Below are 19,423 nucleotides of genomic sequence, written 5' to 3' on the forward strand. Positions count from 1 at the left end.
TCATCAGAATGTTGTTTGTTAACTTTAATCATCTTTAGATGTTAGTTAAAAGCATTAACATTAATTACCTCCAAACTGTACTCTGTAGGTGAATTTGACATTTTACTGTAACTAACTGAAATTCACTCACCAGCATGAGACGAGGGGCTCAGTTGTAGTCAGGGCTCAAATCAGTTTGCCATTTGTTAAAAAATTATAAAACTCCCTTTTATCTCACAGACGGCGATGTCTGTTTAGCAGGTTTGCTTAATATACAGCAGCTGTCTTTTGTCATGAAGCCTCTAAATTCCAAATATACCCACAAAAATGCTAGAGTTCTATTAGAATGTGGAGGATGAGTTGAGGAGTCTGAGGGATGAAGCGGCTCTGTGGTCTGGTGGTCTGCAGCAGCAGACGCTCGTGTATCTGTTGGCAGACAGCAGCAGGGTGAGCAGACAGGCTGGGCTGGGTGACGACCTTTAGTATCCTCCGCTCTCTGCAGATATCTCACTTCAGCAATGTGAATTTCTAATGACTAATTGATTTAATATTAAAACCACAAACTCCTCTGTTGTTTCATCAGCACCTGAAGAAGGTGTTATGGTTAAGTTAAACACTGAATGAGACAGCCAGAATATAAAATGAGATTTTCTCCAAGGTAAACCATACGGCTTTAATATTTTTCCATCAAAGTCACTGACATGACACGACATTTCTTGCAAAAATATAAAAACGCGTGAAATAAATTCTCAGGATCAGCGTCACTCCTCAGCTCAGTCTTTTCTCAGGCAGCTTCCACAGAAAGACAAAGAGACAATAGCAGCTCGGTTCTCAGCTCGTCTTCATCCAAAGGTTAAGAAGAAATCACTCTCGAAATAACTCAGTAATGTGTTTGTCTGCAAAAATATTCCATGCAGCAGCCAGATGTCTGCTTTATAAAAAGAGCTTTGAGTCCTGAGTTTTAAGACATCATTTTGAACAGTTTTTCTGGTTTTAGGTGGCAACATGAGAAAGATTAGCATATCATTTTTCATTCTTGAATGTGATGGTGATTTTCTGACTTTTCCTTGCAAAAATGACAAGTGAAAGATTTAAAATACCTCTGAAACCTGACCAACAGTCTGAACGCTGTACAGAAGATAAACCTGCAGCTCTGTTCTTCGACTCAGATCTCATAAAGCAATCAAGAAGTTTACTTTTGCAGATGAACGAACAAAAAGTTATTATCAGTGAAATTCTCCTTAAGAGTTTCCCAATAGTGCAAAAACATCCCAACAATTAACGATGAAAACATAAAACATGAACATCATAATCACACACAATCGAGACATGATTGTTTCTTCTGGGTTCCAGTTAGCGTCACACAGGACGACTTTAACAAAATACCACATCTCGACAGCTTTAAAACATCTACAATGCAACGACGACTTCATAAAAATATCCTGTTTGGGAGAAAAAGTTTATAAAGTTTTTTTAATTCATTCTTTTTATATAGCCCTTCTGCGACTTGGCTGGCAGTGCAGACGTTTATTTCGTGTTGAATCCTGGGAAAAAGTTTCTAGAAATTTTGGCTCATTTTTAAAAATGTGAAAAATGTAAAATTGTCTGGACCTGAATAATCATCACAGTGTCCTCACAGCTGTCTGAGCGCCATGTCCTGATGATCAGCGGACATGTAATCTCATGCCACCTTAGGGAAGTCTCCCAGTCTCCACGGCGACAGTCTCCATGGACTCCAGATCGTCACGCTGACGAACTTCTCAATTCTGCCGCCTCCTCGTTGGAGGCGTTTACCCCCCTCGGCCTCTAGGGGTCCTCCTCCATGTCGTCCAGGTTGGGAGACATGATGAAGTGTTTGGGGTAGTGCAGGCCTCTCTCGTCGGCGTACTCCTCCCAGCGGGCGTCGTCGCTCTCGTGGGTGATGTAGCGCTCTCTTCGCCGCGTCTCAAACTCCCTGAGGTCCAGCCAGGTCTGGTAGTCCTGAAAGATGAAGAGAACAACAGGAGTCAGACTTAGTCAGCTTAAATTCTCAAACTTAAGACCGCTGAACACACATTTTCTCAATCATCCTCTTCCTGCGATCCATCCACTCCAACATGAACATAACATTTTCGGTCAAAGTTTAAACAGTTTTTTGTTCATTCCCGACAGATTTATAGTTTTGAAACTTTTAATATGCCTTTTCACATGGGTGCAGGTCCAAAACTAGCACTCGCCAAGCACCAGATGCAGGTAGAACCTCAGCGACACTGTTGGGTGAATGTTACAAAACAGTCATATGATTAAAAACTATGCTTAAAGTCTCCTCCATTTTTTTGCTGTTATTTACAGACATGCTTCGGTCTTCTCTGCTGTCTGTCCGTTTCACACACAGCTCAATTGGCCCTGAATGCACCTTGTAGACTCAGAAATGTACAGTGTACTTGGATGGCTGTGAAGGATGTTTGAAATGGGAACAGTTCTTTTTTTCTAATGTTTTGTAACAATTAGACTCTAAAACACTGAAAAAAAACCCCCACAAAAACTGACCTTTAAAAAAAAAATCAAATTCAGACATATTCACACTGTAAAGGAAAGCATCAGCTGGTCCCTTTACTACTAAATGTTTTCCTGCAGTAATTGCCTAAGTTCCTTTGTAATTTGTGGTATTAAGCTATATTAAAAGAGAAAGTCGACTTGATTGGAGAATTGTAGGAATGCCCTCATTTTACACATTCCCTCTCCTGTTGCAGTGTTTCTGGAGGTCCGTCAGAGTAGATTACCTGCAGCCAGGGGTGACTCAGCGATTTGTCCACGCTGTAGCGCTTCCTCATCTTCACCTGCAGCAGGTTATTAATGAGGTCTGTGGCTGAGAGGAACAACAAACACTCAGCGTTAAAATACACACAGGACACCTGCTCTGAATCATTCAGCCAGCGCACTCGTCTCTCATTTAGGTTTCATGAACCTTAAGGTCTTGAAATAAATGTACAAGTCATAATGTACTGAAGCATCTCCAGTCCTTTGCTGTAGAATTACAACAATATTAATCCACAGTCATGTTCCAGTTTCATTGTCAAAGGAGTGTGCAGCTGCAACATTTAAAAAGAAAATAGGTAGCCAATTTTCTTGATAATCATTACTTTCAATCAATCATTCTAGTAAACAAAGTCAAACATTTGCTGTTTTTTTTTTTCGTTCTTTCATTTCTGGCAGTAAATCACGTGTTTTGGGTTTTGGACTGCTGGTTTAATCAAAGAGGTAATTTGAAGACGTCACTTTGTGCCTTTGGGAAATTGTAATTTTTTCGTTTTAAACACAAAACAATTAATAAATAAATAAATAGGGATGTCCCGATCCGCAATTTTGAACGTGGACCTAAGGCAGATTCTTTTTTTTACATCAGAGATTTGCGGCAGAACTCAGACGCGTGTGTAACGTTACTCTGGCAAACCTGTGGATCAAATGTCCACAGAGCAGAAGTAACTATAAAAAACTGTATTAATGAGAAAGCGAAAGCAGTCCAGCGGCGACAAGTAACATCTGCAATATGACCGCTGCGCGAGGGGGTAACAAAAGAGCTGCATTTAATACTACTCATTTGGTACGATAAAATATTACAGAGAAGGTAATTAAATGAATCGCTCTGGATAACCAGCTCATCTCCATGGTAGAGGATCTGGGTTTTCTTCATCACCTGGTAGCTTCTGAATCCCCTGTATGCCCTACCATCTCAGCATTACATTACATTACATTGACTCCACTTTCAAGTTACAACGTGTGGGTATGCGCACTAGTTTGGTGGGTCTCATACAGCAGAGCATGTAAAATAGACATTTGAGGAGATGCTGAACGTGTGTGAAATAGACAAGCAGCGGGTCAATGTCATTTTACGTGACAACATAAGGAATATGAAAAAAGCAGTGGATGATATGGAGGTACCAAGCGTGGGCTGCGTGTCACACACACTTCAGCTGGCTGTACAGGAGGGTCTGCTGTCACAGTGCAGCTTCACACACTCACCTGCTAACACAAGGAAGGTGGAGGCCAATGTTGTAATAGCATATGCAGAATAAGAAAGAACCATCTGAAAGTATAGACTTTGTTTTAACAAAATAAAAAAACCTATTAAGGAACAGCTTGGATGCAGGTACTTTTTTTCTTAATGCAGCTGTATTATCCAGGAATATGTTAGTTAAGGCTAAGTATCGGTATCGGCATTTACTAGATATTAAAGGACTCGGATCGGGATCGGGGTAAAAAAAACCTGATCGGAACATCCCGATAAATTAATCATGAAATTGATCGGAAGGTGTCGAGAGCCAGAACCATCCCTTACCTTCCTCTGAGATCTCCTTCCAGGGGTTGGGTGGGTACATGAAGGCGGCGTTCTGGATCTGGTCGTTGATGTCCTCGTCTTCGTTGAAGGGAAACGTCCCGCTCAGACTGACATAGATGATGACGCCGACTGACCACATATCCAGAGATCGGTTGTAGCCTTTGCTGCGAAGCACCTCCGGAGCCAGATATGCTGGCGTGCCGACGACTGAGCGCCGGAACGACTTCTCGCCGATGATACGAGCGAAGCCAAAGTCGCAGAGTTTCACCTGGAGGACGAGAGAGGTGAATGTTGAAGTCCTGTCGAACATTTAAAGCTACAGAAAGAAAGCTGAAGACAGCGATCCATGAGTTATTCTCACCTGAGGGAAGGGTTCTGCTGAGGCCAGGAGGACGTTCTCAGGCTTCAGATCACAGTGGACAATGTTCTTGAAGTGAAGATGTCTGAGGGCCACCAGGATCTACAGGTACAACATGTACATGCTGAATTAAAGCAACATTATGAAACATTTTTACCTCAAATCCTCGACAGCTCACTGCTGATGAGTTGAGCTCCTTCAGGTTAGAGACACTACTGATCATATCGGTTCCTGCTCTCACTGACCTGCGTGACCAGGAACTTGGTGAGGCGTTCGGGCAGTCGGCTCCTCTCGCTCGATAAAATCATCTCCAACATGTCGCCGTGGAGCTTCTCCATGACGACAAACACCTGCTCAGGTGTCTCGAACATGCACTCCAGGTTTACGATGCCTGGGTGATGGAGGTTCTGTCAGACACAAGACAAGAACAACGACAACAGGTTAAACGTCGAAATATAGTTTTACTACATTTTTCTTTCAATGTTTTATTTAACTAACAAATAAAGAAAACTAAATACTGCACTACAACATGTATGATAAGAAGTAAAAGATGAACACGAGTTAGACTAGATCATATCTTGTAATATCACTTTATTCAATGCTGTGTGTCGCACCTGGAGGATGGCGACCTCGTTCCTCAGCTGGCTCTCCTGTTTGGTGGGAAACCTCATTTTGTCGATGATTTTGATCGCCACGTCCCTGCCCGTCTTTCTGTGTTTACCTGCAGAAGACGAGTGGAAGGGAGAACATTTTTAACCCTCTGCTGACCGAGAGAGATGTGGAGTCAGTAGGTAAAAGGTAAAACGTGATGATTAATGTTAAATGTAGATCTCCATTTTTTCCTGAATCTTCACAGTCATGTGACCGTGTCTCTGTCTCAAGTATAACACTTTTAGGCTGTTTCTGGTAAATTCCGGAGGGTGAGACAGCACAGACAGCAGCAAACACATTTTCATTAGTGCAGTAAGTGCAGTTTAGTTGAATTTTCCTGACTCACCTCCGTAGACGATGCCAAACTGTCCAGAGCCGAGGACCTCGTCAGCAAAGATCTGATACACTGAACTGATATCCTGAACAACAAAGAGATCAAATTAATCAGCAAATCATCTAATTTAACTTTTAACAAACAACGATTTCTACCAATAATAACAAATACTATCTTTGCCCAGATACATCGAGCTCAGCTACACTTTGAGGACTACTGACATAGCATACTAACGCGCTAACTGTACACACATTAACAAGCTAATGAGCTTAAGTTACATTCCAACTGTGAGCACAGTCGCATGCTATTGTTACCTTGTTACATGTGACATGATAAAACATTATTATCGTTGTTTATTTGAACTGTTTTTGGAGGTTACCCTGGTAACCCATGGTGCCCGTATGTTTTACATGACAACACTATGCACTGTGGATAATTCTGCAGAAATGCAGACTTTCAGAATTGGCCATGAAGGGCTTTAAAAGTCCGCCATAGAGCGCCATAGAGCCCTAATTCAAGACTACGAAAGGAGCCAATTTGCATTCACTGCTAAAACAAAGACTAAATTGTCATTCTCCCCTTGCACAACACAAATTCAATAATAAACAAAAGTAAACAAGAAGAAAGGGGAAGATTCAGTCTAAATCTTTCTTGGATATATTCTTAATGAAGTCTCTACCTCAATGTTTTTCAGGATTTAAATAACGGTTGAATTCATTTGTAGGACTCCAAAAGAGTCAAATCTGTTTGATTCAGACTCTTTAGTAAACTCAAATCTTTGTTATCTTTCCCTCCACTTTTTAAAATTCAACACATACCATGTTCGTTATGACATCTGTAATGTAAGAAGATGATCTGAGTGAGGACTTACCACATTCTCTTGTATCTGGGAGTTGGACACTGATATGCTGATTGATAATTCCTCTGAGGAGACACAAGACAATAAACACATTATATAAATGTTCAAGCCACACATACTGCAACTCATAAACCACACACACACACACATACATACGTGTAAACCCCCTCACTTACAGCAGAGACGTGTGAGGTTTTATTTTTCTAACCTTCAAATCATTAAAATCTCATTTCCTCTGTTTCCTTGTTTGTTAAGGAATGAAGTGACAGAGGAGATTTCCAGCTGAGATCAAACCAACACGTTTGTTTGTTCAACACATGATGAAAGAACTCGGAGGATGTTTCCATCTCCGAATCATTTTCCAGATTTCACTAAATTAAAACCTCTGTTTCCCATTTCCTCTCACAAACTGCTGCTAATGTTAATCCAGCCTGGCATTAAAAAGCCGAGGGCGCATTCTGTGTGCGAGTGAATTTCCACTGATGAGCTGATATTGATTTCAGATCGCAGGTCAGGGTTTGATCGGGTCATCCCCTCTGCGATCGATGGCAGCAGTCTGCTGCTGAGGAAGGCAGCCTGTTGATATTCAGGTCATCTGTTAGGTCATCATTCAGAGAGTTTATGTAACTTTATCGACAGAACTGTGGGAAGTCCTGATCTGTAGTTAAAACCCTTAAACAGCAGCGCCTTTATTGATCTAAATGGAAAAGGCTTTTATTTTGAAACAAGACATTACATCCCTGTTTGATATATATGATGAGATTTTGGTAAACATCTGCTTGCTGTTAATGAAAATGCAACACTTCTACCAACTACTTTCCCATTAAAAGGCTTTTACTTTGAAAAACATGCACTAAGTGTTTAATTTATTTTACAGGAGCCATGGGAACTAATTGTTTTTCTTTCTGAGGGTTGGATGAGAAGACTTAAGCACCATTCCAAGTGCTCTTTCAAGGTGGGAATCATGCACTGATATTTTACCTCATTGTAAAATATTGGGAGTGCATTGAGTGCATATCATGACGTTGTAATTACGCTACGCTACTACTCTGTTTGATCCAACTGACCAATAAGAGGTCTGCAGTGTTTCAACGCCACCTTTTAAAGTCAATAGTCAACATATTTCTCCCCACATATATAGGGCAGTTTCTTATTGGGTAGAAGGATAAATCCATGAAATATATCATTTATTTTGAAAAGACAACATTTTCTTGGAAGAGGAGACAAGAGCTAGTTTTCATTGTTAGTTAAGTCATTAAGAAGGTTTTAGTAGAAACGCAGACAAAACACATAATATTATGGTTGGCTTTGTGAACTAAAAACACACTTTTGAAAAAGGATACATATTGAATACAAATCAGCTGCAGTAAAATGTGTTTTCATGATCAGAGGCAGGATGGAGTGACACTGACAGTGACATAAATGCTATTCGTTACTTTATTCCCCCCTACAGTCAAATAACATTATTCTAATTTGACTGAAATAACAGACTGAAAAAACTTTGCTGTATGAATAAATCAGAACATGCTGACAGTGAACGCAGCATTGCGTGCCTGCAGATCACTGTAAATGGAGTTTATATAACTTTATTGACACTACTGTATCTGTATTAGAGCTTCGGTGGGTTTGATAATGTAGTTAAATGCTTTCCCTGCTTTGTTTAAAGTGCAGGTTTTTTTCATTTCCTGCCATACTCTTGATTTTATGTTACTCTGTTGTGAATTATTTCAATGTCATGGGTCCACTGTGAGACTGTTTGTCAGGGAGATGATAAAAAAGCAAAAAGCCTTGTTACATCATCTCTCCATTAACTTATTGATGTGTGTCGCCGTAATTTCATTGCAAAACAAAACGTCTATTTCTGGAAAGAACTTGAAGCTCAACGTTAATTACTCAACAGGTGGAAAACACGGCTGACTGCTTCCTCACAACTGTTTTATAATAATGAAGATATTCCATCAAAGTTAATGGTGATTTATTTTTATTTTGTTTTAATTCCATGAGCTCCATTTAGGCATTTAGTGGAGGAGATCTAATTTGGGGATTAAACTTAAAACTCTTATTTTCAGACAAAAAGACAGTTTAACCTGAGATGAATCAGAGCGGAAAATCCTCTGAAATCCCTTCAATCATGTTGAAATGTCAGCAGGCGGTCAGGCTGTGTGTGTGTGTGTGTGTGTGTGTGTGTGCGCGTGTGTAGGTGGAGGTGGTCGGGTTGTATAACAGTTGTCTCCTGAAACAATATTTGGAACCTTTTCACAGTTAAATCCAAACATCCATTAAAACATAAAAACACATCAGAGTCTAATCTGATTAGAGGAATGAATCCATTACTGTGTCAGAGGGTAAATGCATTCGGTTAAATTGCCAGAGTTGTGGGTTCAGTTCCTTGTGGAAGTTAATGGGTAGGGCTTTCTAATAAGCATGAAACAAAATCTGCGTTTTGTTAAACATTACGCATTAATACGGATCAAAGTACGTGTATGGAGAATGGAAGTTTATTTTTTTTAGTTGTGACCAGGCTCATTTTCCTAAATTCACCAAGGACACATCATTGGGAAGCTTACCATCTACTTGTGTACTTATATTTTATATTTTTCTGTCCTTTCAATTAATCCCATTGAAAGAACAAGACCAACAGCTACCATTCAGTAAATACACCGATGTAACAAATCTGCAGCTAAAATAGTCCCACAAAATGCACTATTTTCACCTGTTCAAGTAATACTTGAAGAAGGAAAATACTGAACCTTTGACCAAATAAAACTTTATATTTTTGAGTCTTTTCTTTAAAGACTTACATTTTAAATAGGAATCAACTGACCTTAATTTTAAGGCCACGGACGGAAAGTATTCTGAATGACAGAAAGTGTTGAGAAACCTACTAAGACTAGTATTATAACAGACATGTACATGGACACCAGACTCTATTATGTTTTTAAAACTCAGGCTAAGCCGATACTCTCAACAGATTGGTGGTACGCAGATGTCCGCATGCGACAATGCGTACACCCAAGGTTAGTTTTAGTGTTTTCATGGGATTTGTTACATGTCATACCCATCTTTCTCTCCCCTTATTCCCTGTTGGCCTCTGTACTATCATCTGTCCACTCAGGGATAAAGAATTAATGTTTAAAAATGAATAAAATGCGCAGAAGCCGAGGCTGTGGTAAACAAACAGTTTTTCATATCTGTGCTAGTGTTTCCCACACATAGACACCAAGGTATATTAACAGCCACCCAAGTATCTCTGGCGACCCATTTTATATTTTTTTTCTTGTTTCATCCAACACCATCCATGATCAATTAACTGGTGGACAAACCTTCCGTCTATTGACATTTACATAGAAAACGAAACAAAACAGAGAGAACTAGAGAAATTGTTTTAAACATCTTGGGCGATTTACACTGCCATTTAAAAGCCTTTTTCTTTGGCACTACATTCCACCTGTGTGTGGGAATAGAGACGATGTACTTTTGAGGGAATGTAGTGCCAAAGGGTAAAGGCTATTTGACGGCAATGTAAAGTGCCAAAAATGTTCAAACATAGCATACACTAAAACAGATATATGTATTTTAGGTAGGACAGGTAAGCCCTGCTTCCTGATGGTCATCTACTGCAGGTAATGCACTGACTAGGAATAAGTACCTCATACAACCCCACATCAAAAGACCTAAACTGTCCCTGTGTAAGTGCCTGGTTGTTGCAATGTCTTTCAATACTGTGTTGGTTTCTCTAGTTTCAATAGGCTACATAACTAACAACAGACTTCCTCCACATTCTGCAGTTACTGTATTTCTTTCTAAAAATCATAGGATATCTGGTGAAGATCAGTAAAATTCCCTTTGAGTCTTAACTATGTGATCATTTTTTAATATTTTAATTCGAAAGGGAACATGAAGTTGGACTAAAGTGGTAGCTTCTGATGGATACTCACTGTGATCCTTCGCCTGGCCCGGCCCGGTGCCGACGCTGGCTTTGGGCGTGACGGGCATCATCGCCTGTCGGATGGCCTTCTCCCAACTCTGGCCCACATCCCGCCCCACGCCGGACGCTGCCATGACGGGGTTGTGATACAGGCCGTTGTTATCCTCCCCGACGTAGAACACCATGTTGCCCGTGATCACCTCGAAGCAGTGAGGGTTGCTGCCCTGGGGGAGGTTGCTGAAGTCCTGCGCTGGCTCCACCTGGAGGATCTCAGACAGGGGGATCTCCTGGAGTGTGTTTAGATAAAAACACCTCATTAAAGATACATTTAAGATTCTTCTCACTGAACATACCACCACTTTCAGCTCAGAAACCCAGACATCTCTCTTCAAATTCTACTCTAAAACCATTTCAAAATAATTCCAGTCAACAAAAAGCATCTAAATGGTTTCGAAATGTTCCTCAGCTGGTATTTGCTCCCAGCTCCCTCCATCCTAAGACCTCTCCTCTCTCTGCTGAACTATGAGACGCTCTTTGGGTCCGAGTGTTTGAAACTTCCCTTCCTTCCTTCTCTGGCAGAGTTCACCCCCCTTCTCCCCCAAAAGCCACCCCACCCCTCCTAACAACCCAAACCCTGCCAGATCAAACACATAAAGGGAGAACGATCGGCCCCGTGGTGTCTTCATGCCCCTCAGTGTCAGCTGAACGTTTTGTGTTTTGCCAAGTCCTCCCCTCCCCTCCTCACCACTAACCACAGACTGCGTTCAGTGTCCATTCATCCTGCCGCTCTGATTAAAAGGCAGGACGTGCCTCGGCTGCTCTGGGCACGAGGCAGCGTGGCAACGAGCCAGACAGACGGCAGGGAAGCAACCCGAGGTTCCCGAAAAAAACCACCACAAATCTCCCCCTCTGCCTCGCCGTCCTCCCTCATCCCGTTCTTGCCTACTCTTCAAAAGAAGGTCTCAGCAGCTCTTTGTGGTAAAGGGCAACAGGTCGCTGGCAGACACGAGATGAAAGGAGGTGGAGCAGAAGAGAGGGAGATGATAGAGAATGAAAGAGCTGTGGCTGCACTGACCTGGATTCATGTCTGATCATTTGATATATCAAGGAAACAAATTTCTCCTCAGTGGATATTTAAAATTGGGACAAAAAAAAGCTGGAAAAGTCAGAGGAGAGGCCTTTTAAGTTTAAACTTTAACCTACTGCTTAGTTAGGTTAGGTTTCTGAACGGTTGGCAGGTAACCACTAAATCTGTAAAGCTCAAACAATACTTTCTTTCACATCCTTATTCTGTGAGGATCCCGTAAGCTGATTTCAGCATCATTTTATGATACCAAGGCACCTCATCAGGCAGGCATTGTGGTGAGTGTCTGAAACAAATCCTGATTGTTTGTTTACGTGTCACTATCAATTCATTGAATTTGGAGTCTCAAAGTTTATTCTTGACTCTGAAAACTGTAACTGACAAAACAATCTCACTACAAAACCCATTTAGTGTCTGAAAATGCTCGTATTCTAAAATCTACAAGAAGAAGGAAGATTGTTTAATACAATAAAAAAAATACTACTGTTACTGCTACTAAATGGATCTTATTGTGGAATCGTTACACAATTCAACCTCCAATTTTGAAGTCAATGGTATAGAACTTTTTCTTTTTTATTTCACTGTCACAGACCAAATATTTCTCTTCTGTTAGCATCACTGCGCCAAGCTCAGTCTGAAGACAAATGTTTTATTGTCACCACATTTATTATATTTTTCTTTTCTAAATATTCTTGTTAGAAGGTTACAACTTACTGCAAACAGACAGACCTGATAAGAATAATCACACCCAATACGCTGGATATAATTATACCTCACCGTGTGTTACTGTCTCATGAATGTTACTGTATGAACCCGACTCCCTACAGTCGTCTCTTCGCGTTGCTGCTTTGTTTGGCAGAGCAGCTGAAACCAGATCTGAGCTCAGCGGCTCTCCTACCTTGTAAAACTTGGCTCCGCTTTCATTTTGAAACAGAGTCAGACTCTTGCTGTCCAGCCTCCAGTAATGTCTCTTCCTCTGCAGACACAAAAGAAGTTCATCAGGACAAACACTTTCGAAATTCAAAAGCATTTTATTTTTATATATGTACATGTATGATTTCAGCCACAGGTGGACGGAGTTCTTCTTTCACAATTTGATATTTGTACTTGATTGAATTTATTTTATATTCTTATTTTATACTACTCCACTACATTTTGGATACAACTTTTTACTCAACTGCATTTCTTATATGTGACAGATATAGTTAAGATGTTATATCCAAACATGCAGTATTTTCTGATCAGTTTGTAAAATATAATGCATTGTTTTAGAATAAAATATGTTGACATATTCGGGTTACTGTATATTTGAATATCCATTAATTCAATATGTAGAGCCATATAAAAGAATATTGGGATGTTGAACTATTAAACAAACTATGGAATGTATCATTTATTTAACATACATTAAAAGTAAAAAAAAAAAAAAACGGCAAACAGTATGTAGTAGTAGTTAAAAGTAGCTCTACCTCATTCAGCCTCAACATTAAAGTACCATTTAGATATCAATGGATTAATAATAGAAGTCATTCTGCAAAGTGAGAACTTTCAAAACTTTGAAGTAAAATCAAACTCCAATTGTGATTCTATTTATGGTCTTCAACAATGTATTTACATTGATTGAATAGTTTTGTATAGTTGTTTTAAATATGAGTGTGCCATTCTCGCCCTGATTCACCGTGCCCACACGAGAACAAGGCACTCACCAGGTTGTCGCGGCTCGTGTAGTGGACCATCCAGCCCTCTTTAACCACTGTGGAGCTTTTCCTCTTGGTGTGTTTGATGGACTGAACCACACGCATCAGAGGGATGTTACTGCTGGTGGATGGGCTGCACGTCAACAAATAACACAGACACAGACATTTAGGGAATTCAACAATGTGCAATATTAACTTTAATAAGCTAACATTAGCCACCATAAGATACTGGTCGTAACAGAGCACGTAAACCAGTAGTAGTAAAATCTGTTGTATTGAACTGAGCAAGGTTGAGTTTTATGGTACTAAACTTTTCATCTGTCAAATGTTGCACAATGTCAATTCAAAATCAAAGCTTGGTTAAAAGCTATGAAGCTAATTAAAATACTTCAAATTATATTACATGATTTAGTGAAAAAAATCTAATATTTTATCTAATCCCAGCTAATATAAGTTTAAAAGCATATTGAAAAAAGCCTGGTGTGAGATTTAAGGGTTGAAACTGGCATTGGTATCCACTAAAAGTTTACACGATAGTAACATAAACTAACAGGCACATAATGTAATCTGTACGTGAAATCCAGAGGTTCAGCCCACCTGATGGCTCTGATCGTCTCGTCGTCCTTCTCGCTGTCCGTGCAGGGACCCTCGATGAAGAAGAGCTTGTCGTCAGGCGTGGACAGCTCGTCCTGCTCGTCCATGCTGTGACCGCCGTCACTGTTCACATCACAGTTGTCCACCTCCATCGTCGCCTCGGAGTCCGGACTGGGACTGACAGGTTCTGCAGAGACACAATGTAAAGAGGCTGAGTGCAACACTTACAACTAACTTTGAAGTGTCTTGCTTTTCATTTTATATTATGTGAAATGTCTTTTAGTAACATGAAATGCGCAATAAAGATAAAATTGAGATTTTTCTCAACATTTTCATCAAGCTGTTGTTTCTCTAATGGCCACTAGGTGTCAGCTACATAATACAAAATGTGGACAAAAACTTGCAACTGCATTGAAGTGAACAGGAAAACCCCATATTCTTGCTCCAGATTTGTTTTACAACAAAATGAGAGAGAAAGGAAAATACAAATACAACAATAGTAAAGAGCAGTGTGGAGTATGATATTAAACTTAAAACTTTTTTTTTTTCATATATATGTAACGATGACAATACCAGGTGGCGAGGCGTGTTGTCTGTACAAAGTAATTGTAAAACTAAGTTGAACACACTCACCTCCATTGAAGTCGACCTCCCCGAGGCAGTCTCGAGGTACTTTGGCTGCACATCTTTTATGGCAGTTAAATTTACAATCTGGAGTAGAAGAGAAACATAGAATTAAAAGAAAATACAATCAAACATTAATCTATTTTTTTTTTTAAATAATAGGTTGATCACTAATTTTGTCAATCATTCTCATCTGGTGACCACAGTGTAATACAGCTAATAGGTTTGGGCAATTGGACAAAATATATCAGCAATTGAGTCGATCGGCAGTTAAGTTTGTAGGCAATTTGTTGGGGCGATTTTTGTCTTTTTTGGGTTTTTTGGTAGTTTTAGTGTTCTACCTCAAGAACAAGCTAGCGCTTGCTGGAACATTTTAACACACTGCCCAACCCTCCAAGCTAATGAATCCATAAAAATAGTTATCTGGTAAGCTGACTTGTGTTTGTTGTCACCTTTACACTGCATCCCCTGGCGGAAGAGGCCTTTCAGCAGCCGTTTGCAGAACTGGCAGATGGTGGGACGGGTGTAGGTGTGGACAGAGAAGGTGTGAGGGACTTTGACCCGACCCAGGACCATCTTCTCCATCCAGATGGGGCGACCGCTCAGCAGAGAGTTGCGCTTTCCGGCACCCAGGAGAGGACGCTGCTTCGACCAGGAGGGAGGGTAAGGAAGAATGACGAGTTTATTTGATTTGTGTTCAGAAGTTAAGATGGCGAACAAACTCTCCAAAGATTACAGTGCAGCTGTTGTTAATTTCTGAATTACATTTGAAGACTTTTTGAATTAAAGACACCCAAGTTTTTTTTCTCCCCCTTTCCCTCTGAAGTGACTGATCGGAAACAAAGTGAACAATCAGGGTTCAGGTGGTTCAGCTGAGACATGAGATCTGCAGAGCTGTTCCCTCGTTGGGAAAGTAGAACACCGATGAAATCTTTTCTATCCACAAGAACAATGGCTGTCCTTGTACAACATGCTGCTAACAGGCCGCCGTGCCTGGCAAGAGCAGGAAGCATGTGACACAATGGGCCTGAATTAGTACAGAACAGTTTGATAATCCTCCTTCTCACATCATCAGTCTGATTGATCGTGTTTGGATAAACCCAGTGGCCTCGAATCAATGTCGAAATGATCGATGACGAGATTCTGACAAGACAGATGTGATAACATGTTTGTGTTATAGATCATAATCATGACCATTAACCCGGCGAGGCCTACCAGAGTGCACATGTTGTTTTTGTTTACATACATGAAATGCCGGAGGGGACGATGAAAATATTTTCACCTTGTTAACTTCTGCCTGTCTGATTTTCTTAAAACAAACATCCTCTTGTCTTCTGCCAGAAATGTAACATTAGTTCCTCTGAAGATGTTTAATTTGATTTTTTGTTGCAAAACAAGCTGAACACTGAGCCTGGTCAATATACTGGTTGGCCGATATTGGCCCTTCACAGATACTGAACATTGGTGTCTGCTTATATGTTGCTCGGTGTGTCCAAATACAAAAATCAAAACAATCTTTTTTTTTAGAGATTAAAGTGCAGAAATGTAAAAAGATTAGACATTCTCAATAGTTACTGTTCAGTGCACTGATGTAATTTAAATTTATAGTTTACTGTGGAAAAACTGGAAAATATCTTGCTTCTGTTACATATGTTTGTCACAACTGTTTGACAATGCAAAGGAAAATTGTATCTCCAACTATTTATTGATATTAAAATGTTTTTCTTCCTGATATAGGTATCGGCCTCAAAAAATAATTATCAGTCGGGCTCTTGTTTTTATCCTTTCCTATTGCATGTTTTGGGCGGTACAAAATGTTGTGAAAAAGACTGTAGACTTCAACGTGTCAAACCCAAACTATCACTGTGTTAAAATGCACAGTGTAACCAGATTACAGTCTATATTTTTACCTTACGTGATTTCTTAATTATGATGATGATTATATGGGGCAGAACAGCGGGTATTATACAGATAATTCTGCACTGTCGCCATTTTTCAACTAGCACGCGGCGAGTCAAACCAAGCCATGCCGATTTGTCTTTCCCGTCACCAGTTTAACCGAACTGAGTGGAGCCGAGCCGCGGCAGTGATGGATCTGCTCCAGAGTACGGCCAAGCCGTGACATCTCTCAACTGCAGCCAACCCTTAACAGGCACCCGTCTCCCCCTAAAATCGATACTGGACTCATGTCTGTGGCTGAAACCTAAGAGAGAGACGTTTTTAAAAGTCTGTTTGTTCAGCTGTCAGTTTCAGAGATTCGGTTAGAGGCTTCAAAAGTACTGAGTTTCTTTCATCTGTTCAGGAGTCATGTTTACTGTTCAGTTAATGCTGGTGTAAGCACAATGTTTCCTGTAATGCTGCTTCATAACAAAAGCTTTTAAATGATCAAATAACAAGGAGCTTTTTATTGACAAGTGTGTCATTGCTTTAAGACACACCTTCAAGCAGGTAGCCCAGCTGTGATGGAAATGCCGGGCTGCCGTGCCAAGTCAAGCAGCCAGACCGGCAGATGTGATGGAAAAATGGCACATGTAACTTCAGTGAGAGGGTAGGATCCCCGTGTTACTTACATCTTTACTACATTTTCAAGACAGAATATTATTTTGATGTAATGAGTTCTCCGACAGGGGTGTTGCACTCAGAAACTGTGTGTGTGTGTGTGTGGGGGGGGGGGGGGGGGGGGGTTGCAGTAATAAGTAAAACTACATAATGTTACTTTAATATCTGATGAAGCACTCAATGACAGCTCTCTATGCTTAACAGTTCTCCAGAAAATGATTGTAAGGACACATGTGGGAACAAATATCCTGTTAGAATAAGAAGACGTGCGTGTGACTCATCTGCATGTGTTGTCTTTTGTCTGGGTTTTCCTCTCAGTGCTCTGGTTTCCTCTCACAGTCCAAACATGTGAAGTCGGCTGAACTGGAAACTCTAAATTGCCTGTAGGTGTTTATATGTGTGTCAGAATGTACCCTGTCCCTCACCCCGTGCATGCTGGGGTCTGGCTGGATGGGCAACCCTTTACCGCTTCACCAGTTTAGAAATCAGATGAAAGAAAAACTTGGGATATTGAAAGAATATTTCACTGTGTGTGTGTTTGTGTATATATATTTATCTACATGTATTTGTGTATATATCATATATACACACATATAAACATATATACACATCTACACATATATACACATTTATACATCTATACACACACATATATATTCTATATTTCTATATTCTATGCTCGTTGTTGTTGCTGCTTTGGCCATTTAAGCATAAATCCTTGTTGAATTGAACTCTTTGAGGTTTCAGGGAACCACTTTCATCAAATCCATGACATTAACTGATTCCAAATTCACAACACACACACACACACACACACACACACACACGCACACACAAACACACACACACACACACATCTGTTCACTTCCCACTGACTCTGACACCCTTTAACGTGTCAAGATCCTTCAAATCGAGTATTTGTAAGAACATCGGTTCCTACTGGCTGTTGTTCAGAGGTTTTTTGTAGAAAATCAGGCACATGCTGTTAGTGAAGTGAAAGTCAATTTAAAGGTTTGATTTATTTCTGACAGATCGTGACAATGACGTGATGATAAAACACTTTCCACGCTTGCAGATCTACGTTGTGCAACCAGTGAGCCATTTCCAGTAGTTTCTCTCTCTCCTTCTCTCTTTCTGTCACACACACACACACACACACACAGACACACACACACACACAATCTCTCTCTTGCTCTCTCCGATGCCTGGAGGCAAACCACTGGATTTTCCATCCCGTTCAAACCAGCGAACAAAATGAGTCACAGTCAGAGCTGTACGCTAACTGGAACAGAGTCTTATCAGCGCCATCATCACGCTGTTATACACACACACACGCACACGCACACACACACACACACACGCTCACACACACACACACAGACACTCACACACACATTCACACACTCACACTCACTCAAATGAGAATCAAATCAGCTGCTGTTAAAATATTCCAGTAACAATACAGTAACTTCATGGTCATTTCATCAGCATTTTAAAGGGTCAGTTCACCCACATCACAAAAATACACCCGCTCCATGATCCATCAGTTTATCAGAGCACCATGTCAGTGTTTCATTATCAAATCCATTCCACTTGCTTGTTGATAAAATGTCCAAATCAACCATGTTTTCGCTGTTACCTTGCACACGTGCAGACTGACACAAACAAATGAGAGCGACACTAACGTTTACTAGTCAGTGATGTCTGAATGCCAGACAGCTGAGTCAAGGTGGGGTCACTCATGGTCACCGCCAAGCCTTGATTAAACTAGGTAGGAAGAAGGGAAACATGACAGGAAAGAGGAAAACAAGATGACAAATCAGACTAAACAAGAGGGAGAGAAAAAAAAAAAATCATCCCAGCAAAAATCGTCCTTCTCCTTAACACAAGAGGTTGGTTAACTGGCGTGAAAGACTGTAGGTGACGGTGGTGAACGTACCTCCTCCTGCGGTGTCTGGGTGAACTCAGTTGAAGGTGGACGAGCTACAGACATGACGGAGCCCGGCAGAGAGACGTTGGACAGCCGTCTCTTCCTGACCCCACTGCAGTTGTTGGGAATCTTGAACGCACACCGTTTGTGGTAGTTCAGTCCACATCCTGTAAAGAGAAAAAATTATTGTCACTGTCATGTCATTTCATTTGATTCTCCAGCTGTCAGGCTTTTGGTTTGTGGTGTTGTCTTTTGATATGATCAACCAGTCCGTTTGTCTCTGTCTCAGCAGTGGCTCAGTCAAGCCCAAGTTGTGCAGCCAAACTTTGCTTAAACTCAAACTATAAAGTTCCAAATCTTTAAGGTAAGGTAAGGTAAGGTAAGGTAAGGCTAAGGTAGGCAATACTGACACGCTAATGTTTACCATGTTCGCCATCTTAGTTTAGCCTGTTAGCATGCTAACATGCAGCAGCCTGCATGAAGGCACGGAGCTCTTTGCAACCACAGA

General features: G+C 40.7%; 1 protein-coding gene across 3 annotated transcripts in view; it reads right to left on the reverse strand.

Moving 5' to 3' along the window:
• Nucleotides 1-621: 621 nt before the first annotated feature.
• LOC115574535 (serine/threonine-protein kinase D3) overlaps nt 622-19,423 on the reverse strand; it is a 40,252-nt gene continuing 21,450 nt past the window's right edge. The window contains exons 4-18 of one of the 3 annotated variants that reach the window (XM_030406127.1): nt 18,925-19,082; nt 14,879-15,071; nt 14,436-14,513; nt 13,806-13,989; nt 13,218-13,341; nt 12,410-12,487; nt 10,438-10,714; nt 6,512-6,564; nt 5,653-5,725; nt 5,270-5,376; nt 4,901-5,062; nt 4,659-4,757; nt 4,298-4,565; nt 2,742-2,827; nt 622-1,959 (exon numbers count right to left, since the gene is read on the reverse strand). In XM_030406127.1, coding sequence (XP_030261987.1) covers nt 1,786-1,959; nt 2,742-2,827; nt 4,298-4,565; nt 4,659-4,757; nt 4,901-5,062; nt 5,270-5,376; nt 5,653-5,725; nt 6,512-6,564; nt 10,438-10,714; nt 12,410-12,487; nt 13,218-13,341; nt 13,806-13,989; nt 14,436-14,513; nt 14,879-15,071; nt 18,925-19,082 — 2,114 coding nt within the window. In that variant the 3' untranslated portion in view covers nt 622-1,785. The remainder of the gene's footprint in view (nt 1,960-2,741; nt 2,828-4,297; nt 4,566-4,658; nt 4,758-4,900; nt 5,063-5,269; nt 5,377-5,652; nt 5,726-6,511; nt 6,565-10,437; nt 10,715-12,409; nt 12,488-13,217; nt 13,342-13,805; nt 13,990-14,435; nt 14,514-14,878; nt 15,072-18,924; nt 19,083-19,423) is intronic. The other 2 variants (XM_030406128.1, XM_030406124.1) reach the window with 2 other exon arrangements.

Source organism: Sparus aurata, chromosome 22, assembly GCF_900880675.1.
Source record: "Sparus aurata chromosome 22, fSpaAur1.1, whole genome shotgun sequence".
In the NCBI taxonomy this organism is placed as follows: domain Eukaryota; kingdom Metazoa; phylum Chordata; class Actinopteri; order Spariformes; family Sparidae; genus Sparus; species Sparus aurata.